This window comes from Euleptes europaea, chromosome 7 (assembly GCF_029931775.1).
Source record: "Euleptes europaea isolate rEulEur1 chromosome 7, rEulEur1.hap1, whole genome shotgun sequence".
Taxonomy (NCBI): Eukaryota; Metazoa; Chordata; class Lepidosauria; order Squamata; family Sphaerodactylidae; genus Euleptes; species Euleptes europaea.
In genome coordinates, this window is record NC_079318.1 from 2,658,291 (window position 1) to 2,676,585 (window position 18,295).

Below are 18,295 nucleotides of genomic sequence, written 5' to 3' on the forward strand. Positions count from 1 at the left end.
GGAAGATTAATCCCCTCTGTGTAACCAGCAGCAAGCAAGGTGGAGGCAGTCAGGGACAGCATCAGCATTCCCTATACTGCTTTCTGCTGCCCCACCCCTGTGTGTCCACACAAAGGCTTTGATGATCACACCAGCCGCCCCCCCCCCCACACAACCTGGAAGCCTCCCTTTTCATTCTTCAAAGCTGAGCAGTGGTTCAAAATTGGACGAAGGCACAGCTGAGAAGCCCATGATGGGGGGCATTACCTGGCTATGTCGTTGTGAAGGCAGGGCTTAGCCCTGACTCCTCCCCAGGTTGGTTGTGGGAAATGCATCCTCGACCATGTGAGGTGATTCGTTTTAAAGTCTTTTTGAATACAATGATTATTCAATTTAACAACAAGCTGGAAAACCTATGTTTTCATCATAATTTTAAATATCAATCTTCTCCTCAGAGGCATAAAAGAGAGAGCTAAACCACTTGGAGCAGAATGCAAAGGCGCACAGTCGGCTCCAATCCAGCACTCATTTCTTACAGATGTATCAGATGTTCAAGAGATGGAGAAAGGGCTTCTGAATCTTCTGAATGACTTCCACTCTGGAAAACTTCAAGCATTTGGTAATTTTGTGGCCCACTTCCTTTTCTCCCAAGCAACTTGTTCTTCCCAGTACAAATATGTATTTCACCCAGTTCTCTGAAAGAACACACACCTGAGGTGGTAATCTCTGAAGACAGAATAAGTTGGTGGACCTTGGTTACAATAGTATTGAAAGATCTTAGTGCAGCATAGAGGGATGGGATGGTAACAGGCACTGAGAAGAGCAAAGCTGGCTCATGGGTTCATACCAGGACAGATGTGTGAGTACCAGGTTGTATTCAGTGTATTCACATAGTTGTAGAGGATTGTGCGTTATCAAATTAACTGATGACATGAATGAGTCTTTCATATTTGCATACTTATTGTCGTATTTCAAGCTTTCCAGAGAGGCAGCATATAAATTTTCTAAACGAATTAATTAATGACCCTGTAACATGGGAGCAAATGTGCTATATTGGGTTTCTAGCGTGGTTACTCATGCTGGTTATGGCATCTATCATAACTGTGTAAATACTAGTAATAATACCTGTGTAACTTCTGAGAGCTGTGTAACTTCTGAGATTAGTTGATTATGTGGCATAGTAGAATTGTCTTGAGTTGATCTGAACTCTTTCCGGACTGTCAGAATACTCTATTGTTTTGCTGTGCTTGGGTTTTTGCAGATCCTTATAATAGGAATCAAGTTTAAGACAGCCTACACCCTAACACAGATATTCCACAGTATCCAGTCTCTAGGCTATATTTAGGGGTTTTTTTAAACTCTCCCTCTCAGAGAAAAAAACAAGAGTCCAGTAGCACCTTAAAGACTAACAAAAATATTTTCTGGCAGGGTATGAGCTTTCGTGAGCCACAGCTCACTTCTTCACTTCATGGCTCACGAAAGCTCATACCCTGCCAGAAAATATTTTTGTTAGTCTTTAAGGTGCTACTGGACTCTTGCTCTTTTCTACTACTGCAGACAGACTAACATGGCTACCCACTGTGAATTATCTCAGAGAAAAACTGTATTATAGCTGGTCTTTATACAGACAGAGAGAGACTTAAATAGCTTTCCTCCTGGTTTGTCCTTGTGTCAGATTTTAATCCATCAGTCGAGACAGTTTACATGAATCACTTTATGTAGAGATTCTTGCAGGCATTGTGTGGCAGCTGGGCAGACCCTTGCCACTAAGACATTGTTTGCAATAACTTTCTGCATCTCACCTCTTGATACATCCTGGTCAAAGTCCACTTTTGGATACTGGGCACGTAGTCTTATAAATCATTACTGCTAAACTAATCATCTTGTTTATTCGATAGGATGCTTGCCTAAACTCTGCTGTCAATAATTAGTGCTAGCCAAAGCAAATCCTTTTACCTGATTGTATGTCTTTCCCGAAACTCTGATTTAAGAATGGAATGTTGCATTGTCTTGTTACTTATTGATCCTGTTACTAATTGACTTTGCTGTATAATAAACCTGGAAGATCACTCAGGAAGTTAGAGTTGATCTCTCACAAATCAAGACACAGAGTTTGTCTTCCCTTCATCTGGCGTCGCGAACAGGGACCTTCTGCAAGCCTACTTACCACGCCTGACGAGGGCTTCAAGGTGCACCTTTTCATTCTGTTTACAGAATCCCAGGTAAGTATGAGCTCCTCCGTGTCTGCTGCACAATGGAAGCAGCTGCACAATGGAGGCATAGGGAAGAATTGAGCTTCATGCTCACAGATTTCTTGGCTGGTTCAAGAAGCAAGGGAGCAGTGTCCTTGGTACCCCGAGCAAGGATCCTTAAGATTGGGAGACTGGGAAAAAGGAACCGAGAGCACGCCACTACGGTATCCTAAGAACTAGAAGGAGAGGAGAGGAGAAGGGGCAGTACGCGCTCTCTCTCTCCCTCCTAAGTTAAACGGGCCCTGGGTTGTAACGACACCCAGAGAAAAGAAGAGTGCTTGCAAAAGTATCTAATTTGGAATTGTAGTGATTATAGCTCAGTTTGAATCCTTGAACCTCCTTCCACGCTGAGCTGCTAACCCACAGCCAGCAATTTAGAGATCCAAAGAGCCCTGATTGCCTCATACCCCCCTCCTTTGCTGTGAAAATAAACAGGGCAACATCTCTTCCCCTGCCGCTCTGAAATACCCACAGGTAGCGTTTTTAGTCCAAAGAGTGCAGCTCAGGCTCAAACTCCTTCCTTTTTTCTTCATTGAGAAACATTTTTGCCTTACACGGATCAGCCAGAACGATCCCGCCTTTCCCTGTGCTATAGTTTACCATGGCAAAGAAATTGAACAGTGGCCCCAGCCACAGTAAATTAAAGAAATGGCTGCCGAAGTTGGGTCGATTCCCCGATGGTCTTTCAGGGTACAATATTGGCAAAAGTGACCCAGTTAGATCCCGGGCAACTGGTGCTTTCAATAAGCACTGTGAAACCTCTCAACCTAAGTGCCAGGAAATGTGTGAGAAATCAGAAGACAGCATATGTGAAAATGAGGGACAAAAATCAGTAGAAAGTGAACTAGTAAAGGATAGGAGTGAATTGTCTCACGCTCTCCTTGAAACACAAAAAGAATTAAATCAGGTAAAAGGAGCAATGGTGGCTGCCCTAGGCAGAATCGGTTCCCTGCAGCAGGAACTAAACAATTCAAAGGCCACAATCCGGTCTTTACATGAGCAAATCATGGTTCAGGACAAAAATCATATGGAACTCTACTGTCTGCCCCCAAATGACCGGACAACAGAGGATCCCAGTTCCCTCAATTGACAAAAGGAACCAGCAGCGTCTTCCCCAACGGAGAAGAGCTCGATGCAAGCTTACTAATACCTGACCTCCTATAACCCCACGAGCGCCAGAATGCGAGATTGAACTAAAGTAACTTTAAAAGTACAGTCAAACACCATTGGAATCCATTCTAAGCAAAAATGTTGTTCCAAGCCTCATGCTGGAACTAACTTGGGATATTCTCAATTTTTGAAATGTCCCTCGTCTTCTCCCTTTGCATGAGTGAATGCGTGTGTGTATGTTTCCCCCCTCTTTTTCTTTTGTTTTTTCTCCATTCCTCTTTGCTTCAAACCGCTCATAGCAAACTGGAAGGAAATGAAACCCTATGTTCTGATTAATGATTAAGAAGTTAATGTTTAGTTTTTAGCTATGTTCTGAGAGAATACTGCCTCCCTAAGCTAGGGAAGAGCACCCAGGAAAATAGAAAAGAAAAGCCGTTTCGCCTCCTCTGTAGAAGGAGGATTTATACCAAAACCAGCCAGTGTTTAATCCTTTCTTTACAGGTTCATAAAGGAAATTGAGCCGCCTCCTCAGTGAGGAAGTTTGTTTTTGTCCTTTCTAATCTAACTTTTGTCTAATGTTCAAAATGTGTAGAGTTTAGTCATGGTTTACAGTTGTAGTGAAACCTCCCTGGTTCAGAGAAGTCTATCTGGCACAAAGGAAATAGTTATGTAATGTGTTTTCTCCTTGCAGGAAAATAGTATTACATATATTCAACCAGGAAAACCACATATGCATCTGTAGCATCTAGAATGCTAATTTGGAACAAAATGAGTGAATGGCATTTCAAAGGCCTGGCCAGCTTTTTAATGTCAGTCACAAAGAAAATTAATAACGCGTTTTGCGTAGAAAAGTAACAAAATTGGAAGAAGAAAAAATTCTTGCATTCCTAAGTAGGTTTTGTTAATCCTTAAGGTACCATGGATTAACAGTCTTGCTACAGTTCTTGTGTGATATTAATTTTAGGAAAGTTATCTCAGTCTCTTTTAACCTGCTTATTTTGCATTATAGTTTAAGTATAGAATATAAGTTATGCTCTTTATTTACTTTTTGTGTATATTACTGCGCAGTAATATGATTACCCCATTCTGTTTCATTTTGCATATATTGAAAACTGTTGATTGCATTTTTAGAAATTGTGTTGGAGGTGGCCCTTGCCATCTTTTCTTAGTTAAGAAAATTAAAAGGGGCAGGGGAGAGTCCAGTAAGTTCTGCTCTCCACCCCCTCTTGCCTATATTCTGATAAAAATCAAGGGGTACAGTGTGTAAAAATTATGTATGCAGAAGAAGGTATTTGGGAAAGTAAAAATTGAAGGATTTTTTGATAGGAATGTTGATGAAAGGTTTTTTTTAATTCTAAAATTAATTGGCACTCGGCATGCATTTCCAGTTGTCAAGAATTGTGAGGGAGGAAACAGCCTCTGAGCTTCTAAGAACATAAGAAAGGCCCTGCTGGATTAGACCAAGGCCCATCAAGTCCAGCAGTCTGTTGACTTCCGCTAGGGATGCTGATCTGAGCACCACGTCTCTTGGGAGCTCCTGAGGGAATCAAGAATCGTTCGAATCTGGGGTGCAATCCTGCACCCCTACCCGATCCTAAATAGTGGACCGGGAAGCAGGACTACCCCTGCTGCCTATTAAGTGCGGTTTGACCCCCAGTTTTGCTGAGAGAGCCTTCTGACGACTCTCTGAATCCTGGACGAGGTCCCGCCTGGCCTGAGGGGAAACCATTGCCTCGAACGTCTCTTTGGAATCAGGCTCAGATCTCCCCTATCTACTACCATCTAAGCAACAATACAGAAGCAAGAATACCTACTCTTCTAAAATCTGAGTAAGTTACAAGAATCCTTTTGTTTTACCTGGATCTGGAAGTCTTGAAGGAGGAAAAAATACCTACTGAATCTGTATCTCCCCATCTGATCTTTGGATTACTCTTTAAAAATTAAAAACACTGGATAAACTGGCAGGATTTTTATTAAACTGATCGGTGGGTAGACAAAACAATCGGGACTCTTTGAATGACGTTACAGCCACCAATCAGATACTGAGATGTGCAAAGGGGAGGGAGGAGGAGATTTCCCCCCCATTTCCGGGAAGACGCTTTCTGAGTAAACAAGTCTTCAAGCCACATCTTATCCGGAAGCATCTGCTACTGTCTGCTATCACGAGAACACCACGGAATTTGAGACTGGAAGTGTGGCATTACTGTGTAACTGGCAAATATCTCCCAAGTTCCTGGGCAAAAGGAAGTAACGGCAGGCTTGCGACTTTACATCCTGCCCCCCGCAACATTTCTTTACTACCCACAACACAGGAACTGGTGATATACCTGTCTGAACTTTACCAATTAAATTTCAACAGAGCTATTAGAAGCAGCAACCATGGAAAGTGTGATTAAACAGATGGATCGACTACTCTCTCTGACAAACAACATATACAAACTTTTCAACCGGAAACTGGATGTAATTTTGGAAGATCTCAAGGATATAAAAGACCAAGTTACTACATTGAGATCGGAGATGGGAGAAGAAAGCTCTCCAAATGACAAACCATCAAAAGAAGAATTAAATTCTGCTAAGGAGCTGGAGCGCTACAATGGACAACCAAAGGATATACATCTGCAAGAAGAAATTGAACCAATTCAGCTGACAACAATGGATATGAATGTAAGAGACTTTGACTTTTGTTTCTGTAATCTACCAGATGAACTCTTCAATGTTAACTGGGAGAACTTAAAAGGGCGAAAAGCTGGAAACACCGGGATTTTTCTTTTCACCTTAGGGATGGAAGAAACTAAACCGCAGATCAACTATCACTCGTCAATTTCTGCAGAGAGAACTGTACTAACAATTTCCAAGGATGCTCTTCGAAATTCAGAATAAAGAGGTTGGTTCAAAGGGTCTAGATTTCTTGGGATTTAACTAAAACGGACTGATTAATGGCTTGGCTTTGACAGAATAATTAATGACATTAACATAATAGATATCTATCAGATGTCTGGGAGAAATGGAGGAGTTAATGATACTTATTCTTAAAGGAATTTAAAAAATGATACCTATTATCGAATCCATTTTTTATTATAAAATAGTGTTTTCTATTCTTTCTCTCTCTTTTTCCCCTCTGCACTTGAATATAGAAAATTGTTATAATCGAAATAGTGACCACTAAGATTATGAGTAATATTAAATAAAGAACAATCTCTTATAAATGTTTGTAATATTAAGATTAGAATTTTAAACAAAGGAGATTACAAATAAATGACAAGATTGAGGGAGGTGTAGGGGAAGTCCTCATATTTTATCTATATATATGTATTTTCAACAATTTTTTACTGGAATCTACACCTTGATGCTTACTTACATTGATTGTTGAATACTGTTTAATTAGTATGGGGAAAAAAAAAGTCCAGCTGTCTGTTCACACAGTGGCCAACCAGGTGCCTCTAGGAAGCCACTAACAAGACGAATGCAGCAGCACCATCCTGCCTGTGTTCCACCGCACCCAAAATAATAGGCATGCTCCTCTGATACTAGAGAGAATAGGTATGCAGCATGACTAATATCCATTCCAACTAACAGCCATGAATACCCCTCTCCTCCATGAATATGTCCACTCCCCTCTTAAAGCCCTCCAAGCTGGCAGCCATCACCACATCCTTCACCTTGCCTGTTAGCCATAGTGGTGACCTCTTGGACTTATTACTACCTTTCCTGACCTGCGGTATACAAGCTAGCTGAGCCTCTAGTAATGTGGACTTGAGTAACCCCCAAGCCTTTTCAAGAGATTTAACCCTCCTAACTGTTCCTTTCAACTTCCTCTTTACCAGTTCTCATTTTAGAGAAGTTCCCTCTTTTAAAGTCAAAGGTAATTGTGTGAGATTTCCCAGTCACTTTCCCACTTACATATAAATTAAATTTGATGCCATTGTGATCACTATTGCCAACTGGCTCAACTACATCCACATCCCGCACTAAATCACTGGCAGCACCACAGAGTATTAAATCCAGGATCGCCTCCCCTCTGGTTGGGTCTATGACCAACTGTTCGAGGGCACAGTCATTTAGGATGTCTAAAAAATTTATCTCTTTGGCTTGACTGGAGCATACATTTATCCAATCAATAAGGGAAGTTGAAGTCTCCCATTATTACTACTTCATTACCTTTACATGCTTCCCTAATTTCATTCTCCATCTGAAGATCACTCTGAGCCATTTGGTCAGGGGGCCGATAGAACTTGCCCAGTACTAAATCTCCTTTGGGGCCCGGAATCGTCACCCATAAGGATTCTGTGGACGAGTCTGCCCCTTTTATGGTCTCTAGCTTATTAGACACTATGCCTTCCTTGATATTGTTGATATACATAGCAACACCCCCTCCAATACAGCCTTCCCTGTCATTTCTATACAGTTTGTAACCAGGGATGACTGTATCCCACTGGTTCTCTCCCCTCCACCAGGTTTCTGTAATGCTCACTATATCTATGTTTTCCCTTAAAACCATGCACTCTAACTCCCCCATTTTTGCTTGGAGGCTTCTAGCATTAGCATAGAAACACCTCCACATTGTTTCTCTTTCGACTTGCCTGGCATGTGCCTTTGGGCATCTTTAAGTGGCTATCCATCATTTTTCCCCATTCCCTTTCATGTCCAAGTAATTTCCATGTGGGCAATCTGAAGAAATTTTCCCTTTGTCCATGTGCACTGAGTTTGCCCGAAGCAGATGCTTCTCAGCTCCTGTCGGCTTTCCCCCCAGGTTCAGTTTAAAAACTGCTCTGCCACCTTTTTTATATTACGTGCCAGCAGTCTGGTTCCATCCTGGTTCAAGTGGAACCCATCCCTTTTGTATAGGCCCGGCTTGTCCCAAAATGTTGCCCAGTTCCTTACAAATCTAAAGCCCTCTTCCCTGTACCACCGTCTCATCCACGCATTGAGACTCACCAACTGTGCCTGCCTAGCTGGTCCTGCATGTGGAACAGGTATCATTTCTGAGAAAGCTACCTTGGAGGTCCTGGCTTTTAGTCTCCTGCCTAGCAACCTAAATTTGGATTCCAAGACCTCTGGACTACATTTCCCCACGTCGTTGGTGCCAACATGCACCACAACTACTAGCTCCTCCCCAGCACTACCTACCAGACTACCTATATGACGGGTAATGTCCGCAACCTTCGCACCAGGCAGGCAAGTCACCCTGCTGTCCATGCACCCACCAGAAACCCAGCTATCTACATTCCTAAGGATTGAATCCCCCACTACAAGAAGCCCCCCTCCCCTCTGAGGCATATCCTCGGTACGAGAGGATATCTGTTCATCCACCAAGGAAGAGGTCCCTTCTAAGGTACCACATTCCCCTACCTCCGTGAGATGGCCTCCTTCCCCAAGAGCTCCATCATCCGTGACTGGCAGGTTGCCGTCACCTTGGGACTGGGATGTGACTATTTCATCCCCGGAGTCCTTAGTCACCTCTCTCTCTGCCTGCCTCAGCTCATCCAGTTGAGCTACCTTGGCCTCGAGGAAGTGAACTCGCTTCCTGGGAGCCAGGAGCTCCCTGGACCTAGCGCACACCCACGACTTCTGTCCAGCAGGCAGATAATCATACATGTGACACTCCATGCAGTACACTGGATAGCCCCCCGACCCCTGCTGGCTTTCTTCCTTCATAACTGGTATTTTATTAATTAATTTATTATATTATTCTTTGGTGTTGTAACCCTGCCCTTTACTCTCTTGCACTCTTCCTATACCAAATAAGAACTGAGTGCCGAAGTTCCTTGCCCTGCAGCTACCTGCTGCTAATTCACATAGATATTCAAGTTGCTCAGTACTCCAACCGGATGGAGAGAGTTACTCTTCTAAGATAAAAAGATTTTATACTCACCTACAGATCTCCAGTCACGGTCCACAGGCTTTGGCGAGCAGGAGCCTTGGAATTTAAATGCACACAGCCCCCACCTCTCAGACACAAGCTCCAATCACAAGCCCTCAGCAGTCTTTTGTTTGTGCCGCTCACTGTCCTCAACTGCACTCTGCACATGCACAGAGATGCAGTCTCTTTGCACTCTTTTTGTTGCTCTCAGCCCCATTCCTTCTCCTATAGGAACCTTTCACGTTTGCTTGCAAATTACACATGACGCCTAAGGAAGAGCTTTATTTTGGAAATTTTTGTTCTATTTTGGAAAGGTGTCAAATTGGGTTTTGTTTTATTACCACAGTTGTGGCTGCCTTACCATATGGCACTCTGTACATGCTCATGGGCACCATGCCTCTTTGTCATGTTCAGCCAACCGGCAACACAAGTTTTTTTTTAATCTGCCCTTTTCTATTTTGGAAAGCTATTGTCAAGTTTGTACACTCTGTCCTTCTTGGTAAGTATTTTTACTTGTTTTAAGTGTTTTTTTTAACCATAGGCTATTGCTATAAACTGCCTTGACCCTACCCCTTCATTCCTTCATGTGCCATCCCAAAAAGGCCATCCGGGATATGGGGGGGGGGAGGCAACCCCATTTGAATTTTTCTTTGTTTGAGACAGCAAGGTAGACTCCCCTGACTATGGAAGATCCACTGATTTAGCAATTGGTAATAATCTCTTTTCCTTTCTGTAAATGTATTGAAATGTATTAGGACAGCAAGGGAATAGCTTGTTGCTGGGCAGGATATCTCTCTCTGTGTGTGTCTGTGTGCTAGTAACTGGGGCAAGAGTCACAGAGGGTTACAGTAAACCATAACAAGAACTGGGTGAAACTGTTACTCTACTGCCGCCTCGATGGCTGGAGTGCTATCAGCCTACCCTGAATGTTGATGGGTTGTCACACCTTGAATTTGGATAAATATCTCTCCCTCAGTATAATCGGGGCTCAGAGATTTCTGCCCATTAGGGCCTCTGAGTCAGCAGCTGCAAATAAACTGTTTTCTTGAAATAACGATCTCAGGTCTCTCTCTCCTCCCACGAACCCTTGTTTACCACATCAGTTTATTTCTTGTTTTCTTTCCCTTTTGAATACACCTTTGTTTTAACTTCACATATGCTGGGGTTCCTCTAAAGAACCCCTCAGTAATCTTGCTTTCTCTCCTCTAGCAGTGTGTGAGAGAGACACCTTTTTCGATTTGTTTTATAATATGTAGCCTTGATTAATTATGTCAACCTACTTTAGGATGCCGATCCTGCCAACTGTAACTGGTTTTTATCATTTAGTCTTCTGCCTGGTTCTTAGCAACCAAAAAGTACCTCTCATTCTTTGGGAAGCAAGGAAGGTAGAAAAGTAAAAGTTTTTAGTCAGGCTTCAGTTAATGGTACTATGCATGCCCTGGCATGCCCTGCCAGCCCCTTCTGGCTAGCTTTCTCCCTGCAAGGTCCTTTCTACTTGAAGGGCTGACTGCGTTCAGCTCTCTCCACCTAAATGATTTTATTTTCTGCCATGCCTCAAGGCACTGCTCTCATCGAGTGCCCCCCTCTAGCCGCTAATGTGTCTAAGTTCTATCTCTAAGCATTCAGGTGTCTGCTCTCGGACTACCGCAACTACTAGTTTTCTATATATAAGGTATATATAGAAAACTAGTGTCTACAAGTAAACGGAATAGCAGCTATTATACAACTGTTCGCTGATTATTGTAAACATAACAAATTGCAAATTAATTATGCCAAAACAAAAATTCTAGTTTTCACCAAAAGCTGGCATCTTTCAAAATGGTCCACTGACAATGTACCAATAGAGCAGGTCAAGACTTTTAAATATTTGGGTCTCACTTTTAACTACAATTTAACTTGGACAAATCACAGAAATAATGTCATCAACTTAGCTAAATATTCAGCATCACAGATTAAACGATTTTTTTACTTAAAAGGGAACCAATATGTACCTGCAGCTATTCATGTTTTTACAGTTAAGATTTTGGCGCAACTACTGTATGGAATACCTGTCTGGATAGAAGCATTGAATAAAAATTTGGAACTGTACAGACTTCCTTCCTCCGCCAAATACTAGGACTTCCTAGTTGCGTCCCATTCCAATCTATCCTTAGTGAAACTGGAATGATGACTTTAGAGACCAAAGCTTGGCTCTCAACTTTTAAATACTGGATTAAGATTCATTTTTCTCCAAATGAAAATCGTCTTACTCCCTTTTTATTAAAAGAAGCTGCAGATACAGAGTGGTTCACGCTTATCCCACACAAACTGAAAACCTTGGGATTAGATATAGACAACTTATTGATGCTGGACAGCCAAACCATTTTCCGAGTTATTAAGCAAAGACTACTTGACCATGAAAGACAAACAATCCTGCCTGCAACTCCTTTATCTTGTTCTTCATCCAAATTGGGTCTTTCTGCCAATTTTGGACTCCTCCAGGATTACTTCTACTTTCTAAGTGATCCTTCCCTCCGCAGAGCCTTTATGCTAGCTAGACTAAACGCCTTTCCATCGGCAGTTTTATTCGGGAGATTTAGTGGTACCCCTTTGCACTCCAAAAATCGTTCTACAAAAACAATTAAAAAGGATGAAATGTGGGCCTTCACATCAGAAGTGGATACAATCACAACTGAACAACGTTTTATTTGCTCTTAATCATTTGACTGTTAATTTTCAGAATTTTACACCTGTTGAGCTTCATTTTGGCTCTTCCCGGAAATTGCTTTAACCATTGGTTTTTTAATAAACAGTTGTCTAACCCTGTCTGGCATGGTCCTGTCCCTTTAACTACATGGGAACGAGGATATGCTACTGTGCTTATCCCCACAGGGGGTAAGCTTTGGGTTCCGTCCAGGTGTGTGAAACCAGCACGAGATGGCATGGCACCAGAGCCTACAAAATCCCATTCTGCCAGTGACGTGGGGGGATGTGAACTCTCACCAATAAGGCTCAAAAGACATTGTAACCCCAGGATTGTGAACAAACCCTGGAAAATTTAGTAGCTGTTGTGTTTGCTTAGCTCACTGCTAATTCAATGACAATCTTGTGTATCATGTTAATGATAGTATCTAATGTATCACATTTTTACTTGTTTGAACATAATGATCTATTCAATATCTTACCCTAAGCTAATTGGGGAACACCTACTTATAAATTCCTTGCAGATGCCTGGTCTTTATATATTCCTTTTGTTGCCTCACATGAAAACATTTTCTGTGTTCACATGGTAAATTGTACCTCCTCTAAGGTTTCTGGAGGATGTGTCCATCTTAAGCAAGCTTAATGGAACTGTTATAAACCTCAAAATGTATCTTTTAATTAGGCCCATATTCCTTTGCCATCTGAATGATTTTTTACACGTAGATAGCAAACATTTAATTATGTTCCTTCTAATTTATTGACAGTACAATGTTGTCTTAGCCGATTTTCCATTTTACTTCCTGATAAAAAACTGAATATGTTGCTCTGGCCACCTCATTGGCAGGTGTGCCTGGTTTAGCTACTTACAATTATCATCAAATCTCAGCCATTGCGTGTTCTTTAGCAAAAACACTTAATACAACCTCTACCGCTCTTGCTGCGTTAAATCATGAACAGCAAGAATTTCATTCAGCCATTCTGGACTTCTTAGGCATCATTAGGCTGTGAATCAGTACAAAATATGTGTTGCTTTAATATGTATGACCTTTGTTTCTTATTTCTTTGCGTGATCAGTTGTTGTTTTCTACAATGTATCCCTACTTTATTTCAGCAAGGCAAGCATTTATTTTTCCTGCTCCCCAGGTCCTCTACCTAACCAGGGACCACCTTCCATATGCATATAAATTGCTTTCGCAATATAAAAAAGGTGAGATGTAGAGATTCTTGCAGACATTGTGTGGCAGCTGGGCAGACCCTTGCCACTAAGACATTGTTTGCAATAACTTTCTGCATCTCACCTCTTGATACATCCTGGTCAAAGTCCAGTTTTGGATACTGGGCACGTAGTCTTGTAAATCATTACTGCTAAGCTAATCTTGTTTATTAGATAGGATGCTTGCCTAAACTCTGCTGTCAATAATTAGTGCTAGCCAAAGCTAATCCTTTTACCTGATTGTATGTCTTTCCCGAAACTCTGATGTAAGAATGGAATGTTGCATTGCCTTGTTACTTATTGATCCTGTTACTAATTGACTTTGCTGTGTAATAAACCTGGAAGATCACTCAGAAAGTTAGAGTTGATCTCTCACAAATCAAGACACAGCGTTCATGTCTTCCCTTCAACTTTAAAGCCCAAAAGTGTAAGAAGATATAGGGATTGTCAGAGTGGAAGGATCACTTAGCCGCTCCTAAGGAAGTACAAGTTTAGGGAGGAGGGTTAGGATGATCGTGGAAAGCTTTAGAAGACAGTCTTAATGCAAATGTAAACGGTGGGGGATGGGATGAAGTTGGAATATCCAACAACTGTGGCTATACAAAATCCTTCTGCCTGAACTTAATCACTAATTGTGTAACGATCACCAACAATTTGGAATAGTATCAGGAATTAATAGAAAGGCAGAAGGCCTGTTTTGCATTAAGATACTGTATTACCTATATTCATTTTATGGTTAATGAGGAGCCTTAGTGGATACATTGATGTGATTTTTCTGAGCCACTACTCTTGCTCTTTGATGCAAGTGGCAGAATTGGTTTCTTTTATCGCTAACAGACTTTAGAGTAACTCTGGCCCTTTGATTTCTTCAGGAAATGAATGTTCCATTGAGCAAATGGAGCATGTGCGAGGGATGCAGGAGAAGCTGGCACGTTTGAATCTGGAACTTTATGGAGAGTTGGAAGAACTCCCTGAAGACAAGAGAAAAGTAGCTAGTGATTCCAACCTGGATAGATTGCTGTCAGATGTAAGTATCAATATAGAAGGAAGACTGACTGCCCTACACAGCTAGATCTGCATGCAAAAAAATCAGGCAGAAACGGAAAGGTTGGCAAAAAAGTTGTAACATTCAACGCTGGTCAGTTCTGGAGTAATTACATTAAATTATTTTTTTTGCAACATTTGTGTGCTGCCTTTCTGCCCCTTCGGGGCCGACAAGACAACTAACAGTTAAACTAAACATTATAAAAACAAACTACTAAAACAAAAATATATATTAAAAGCACATAAAACAATAATTAAGGTATAGGTCAGGAAGAAGGGATCATTGAAGGACCACCAGACAAAACTAAAAAGTGTTTTTGGGTTAGAAAACCGTGACAAACTGGAATTCCCTAGTTTGGGTTCCATGGCTAAAGGCCCTCTCTTGGATTGCCATCCACCCAATCTCAGAAGGTGGGGGCACACAAAAGCAGGGCCCTGAAAGATTACCTTAGTGGTTAGGCAGTTGGTATTCTGGTCCTAAGCTGTAAAGGGCCTTGAAGATCAACACCAGCACCTTGAATTGGGCCCAGAAGCACACTGGGAGCCATTGTAGATCAGCTGAGACTTTGCTACATCTGGCCGTCTGGACAAAGTTATGAAACAGAGTCTAGTGTTGTCCATGTCTAATTTGAGGAAATGTTTCAATGCTGACTTTATGAGTTGTGATTTAATCAGGAGTGTTCCGAATCTAGTATGGTAGTATTAACTTTGGCTCTCATCACTGGTTTAATTCTGCAATGGTCACAAATATCTGCCACTGAAAATTCACAATTTTCTGTATTAGCCTATGTGTATTTTTCTCTTTCTTTGTATTGCAGCTGGAAGAACTGAATTCTTCTATGTATCCTTTTTCTGAAATGGACAAAAGAGGTATTACAATGCCATCCTAAGCAGGCCCTTTGACTTCAACGAACTTAGAAGTGTGTTGGATGTTATAGTGCCATCCTAAAACACTTTCCTGGGAGTTAGTCCCAATGGATGGTTTTTTGACCAGGCCTGCTTAGGACTGCACTGTTAGTTGCTCAAATTGTACATCTTACTTAATGTGAACTGCAGTTTTCACACAGAATAAACAACTGGGCATGAGTTTAGCAGCTCAAAACTCTTGAGAAAGTATTTCCAGCCTTCAGATCTGAAACATTTCCCCCTTTTTAGAAATAACTTTGCATTAGCAATTGCCAAAACAAATGACTCATCTGAGGACTGCATTTATGGGTTCTCAAGGTGGTGGCAGTGGATGGTCAGGAAAAAAATGTCATGTGAGGCTTTGGGAAGTATGGGTTATTTTTAGCACAGGGAGCAGGTGGCCTTTGATAAAAACGAAATATGTCTTTGTTCTCAGTGCAGAGGTCTCCCATCTGTGACAATGTTTTGTTAACAATAAAATTATTTAAATGCCTGCCACAGTAAGGAGAGAAAATACGTAGTAGTTGTGTGAAAAAGATTAATAGGGGAAATAGGTGAGAAATAATTAACCAAATATTTCTCTAATTTGCTTTTTATGAATAAACTACTTTACAAATACCAAATGTAAATCAGAGACCTTTGATAAGATATTTATGTTGGGATACTAAGACCCTTGATAAGGTATTTATGTTCAAAGACCTTTGATAAGATACTTATGTTGGGATACTAATGCTGATTAATGTATTTTCTTTAATTTTAGTTCTTTTCTTGCCATTTCTTTCTCAAACTTCCCTGCCCCCTAAATTTGTCTTGTACTTTTCCCGTCTTAATATACACAAAACCTTTTCATAACATCCTGTTTTCTTCAAGCAGTGTGTTTATCCTGATGTCATGTGTATTCTCACTTTCTGTCCTCCCTCTCAATATTTTTCCTTCTCTGCAAACACCCTTGCACTCCCCCCATTTGTCTTCAGTTTTATGTATGCATCAATATAAAGTGGGCTCTCCTCAGTTCCTCTTTGTCCAAATGGCAGTGTTACCTACTCTGCTCAAGAGCATGGGTAACATTGCTTTATGCCTTAGACCTCATATGCTCTCAGTAGTTCTGAAAGGGAGTTTTAGTATTTCTTATTATTTTATTAATATTGAGAGAACATGTGTGTGATGGATTTTCTGGGGGCTAGTTACTACCCCACTGGAATCTTCCTTCCCATCACAGTAAGATTATCCAGTAATTAAAAAGAGAAAACTGGATTTGAGGGGATAGGTCCACTCAAGCCTGGATTGATGATTGAGGTATGAGATGGTTTGCTTTTTAAAGTAAACAGGAACAAGCAAGCAAACAATCAAAGAACAGGAAAAAACACACAAACTGGGGTAAATATTAACAAGGAGTTGCAGGATGTTAGATTTTAAACTGTACATGCATCAAGAAAACTCTTTCAGGTATAACATATCAACAAAGTACAGGTTGAGTATACCTTATCCGGAAATCCAATATCCAAAACTTTTTGAGCGCCCACAAAGGGTAATAAAATAGCACATGTGCAGGCTAGTCGCATCAACGGCAGGTTCCCCATGGTGCTCCACATGCAGAAAATTATTTAAAATACTGTATAACATTACCTTCAGGCTAAGTATATAAAGTATATATAAAACGTAAAAGAACTTTGTGTTTAGACTTGGGTCCTATCACCAAGGTATCTAATTATGTTTATGTAAATATACCAAAATACCGATCCCAAGCATTTCGGTTAGGGGATACTCAACCTGTACTCTGTTTCAACTGAGTTACATGCTGTAACACTCCGTTCCCTCAACAAAGAAATTTGACCCAAAGGTCTGATATCTCCTCACAGATCTTTAATTCACTCTCCTGTAACTGTCAAAACCTAACCCCTTCAAAACATAAGCTCTTTTTACCAACAACCTTCACCTGTCAGTTCTTAACCACTGAGCCTCAGCCTCTGCCAATCTTCTGTAGAGCTTTCCCATGTCTCTAAAATCCTGACCAGCCTCTTGAATCTAGTTGCTCCCACTGTACATGTAATATTAAAAAGTTAGAAGGGCTTGTATAGTTCAACCCTTTGAAATCTGTTTCCTTAACTGTTCATTGCAGACAAAAACTTCATTTAGCAGATGCTCAAGAAGTTCCAAATACCAGCACAAGCTAAAACCAGTTTCTGGGTGTCACCTTCATTTGCAGTGCACTCTTCCTCTGTCTCCTGCAGCCAGTGCAACTGAATCTGTGCATACATTCCTCTTGGCAGATGTGAATGCTGCAACTGTGCCAGGGTTGGAGTATAGAGTACTAAATGGCCATGTCTTGCTGCTATGCTTTGTATTACTGCCTTATCCGACACAGAATGTTGAGAATACTTGAAAGTACATTTGTATGCTCATTGTTCAAATCAGCTGGAATTTCATATAAAATTTAAGTTCTAATAACACTGGCTCGACTTGCTTAAGTTAGTTATAGATGTAGCTGTCTCTTTCACACAGTGCAGAAAATCAACACAGCTTAGTGGGGGGGGGTTTGGACAGTGATACTGTCCATTTAATGAATGTTTAATTTATTTTTGCAATTAAAATTGTTTTAAAGATGAGTATGACTTGTTTCTTCAGAAAATTTATTTTTCATTTTACAAAATTTGTACCCCGCATTCTGCCTTGATAAGGGCTACCAAGGTGGCTAACAAATTAAAACATACATAATAAAATCACATCTTAAAAAACATTAAAATCTTCAGCTGCTGGCAGAATTCAGTAACAGAAGGGAACAGACAAGTCTCCCTGGGGAGAGAGTTCCAGAGTTTTGGTGCCATGACTGAGAATGCCCTCTCCTGGGTTGCCATGCCCCTAATCTCAGAAGGTGGAGGAACAGCCAAAGAAGGGGTCTCAGAAGATGTCCACAATATTCAGGTAGATTCATAAAGGGAGTAGGCATTCCTCTGTAGGGGTATGTGCTGAGAAAAAAATTGTTATAATTTTGGATCTGGGATTCAAGGGGAAGACTTTTCACTGTGATTTCTGGTTTTCAGGTAGGACATTATTGGTTCAGGCTTCAACTCCGTGTTTTGTTTATTCACGTTCTGGAATTTTGGAACCGTTATTTTAAATAGGGAACCAAGTCAAGGGTCTGAGGCAGCTGTTTTTAAAGATAATGACACCAAATTTGCACAGAACAGTCTTCTCTCTAATCTAAAGACCCCTGCCTTAAGCAGAGTGGAAAAAGGGGTTTAATTTTAT

General features: G+C 41.0%; 2 protein-coding genes across 2 annotated transcripts in view; both read left to right on the forward strand.

Moving 5' to 3' along the window:
* CCDC28A (coiled-coil domain containing 28A) overlaps positions 1-17,488 on the forward strand; it is a 98,531-nt gene extending 81,043 nt beyond the window's left edge. The window contains exons 3-6 of the mRNA XM_056852539.1: positions 435-598; positions 13,969-14,123; positions 14,959-14,981; positions 17,166-17,488. Coding sequence (XP_056708517.1) covers positions 435-598; positions 13,969-14,123; positions 14,959-14,981; positions 17,166-17,220 — 397 coding nt within the window. The 3' untranslated portion in view covers positions 17,221-17,488. The remainder of the gene's footprint in view (positions 1-434; positions 599-13,968; positions 14,124-14,958; positions 14,982-17,165) is intronic.
* Positions 17,489-17,899: 411 nt separating this feature from the next.
* ECT2L (epithelial cell transforming 2 like) overlaps positions 17,900-18,295 on the forward strand; it is a 60,048-nt gene continuing 59,652 nt past the window's right edge. Inside the window, exon 1 of the mRNA XM_056852532.1 lies at positions 17,900-17,968. Coding sequence (XP_056708510.1) covers positions 17,900-17,968 — 69 coding nt within the window. The remainder of the gene's footprint in view (positions 17,969-18,295) is intronic.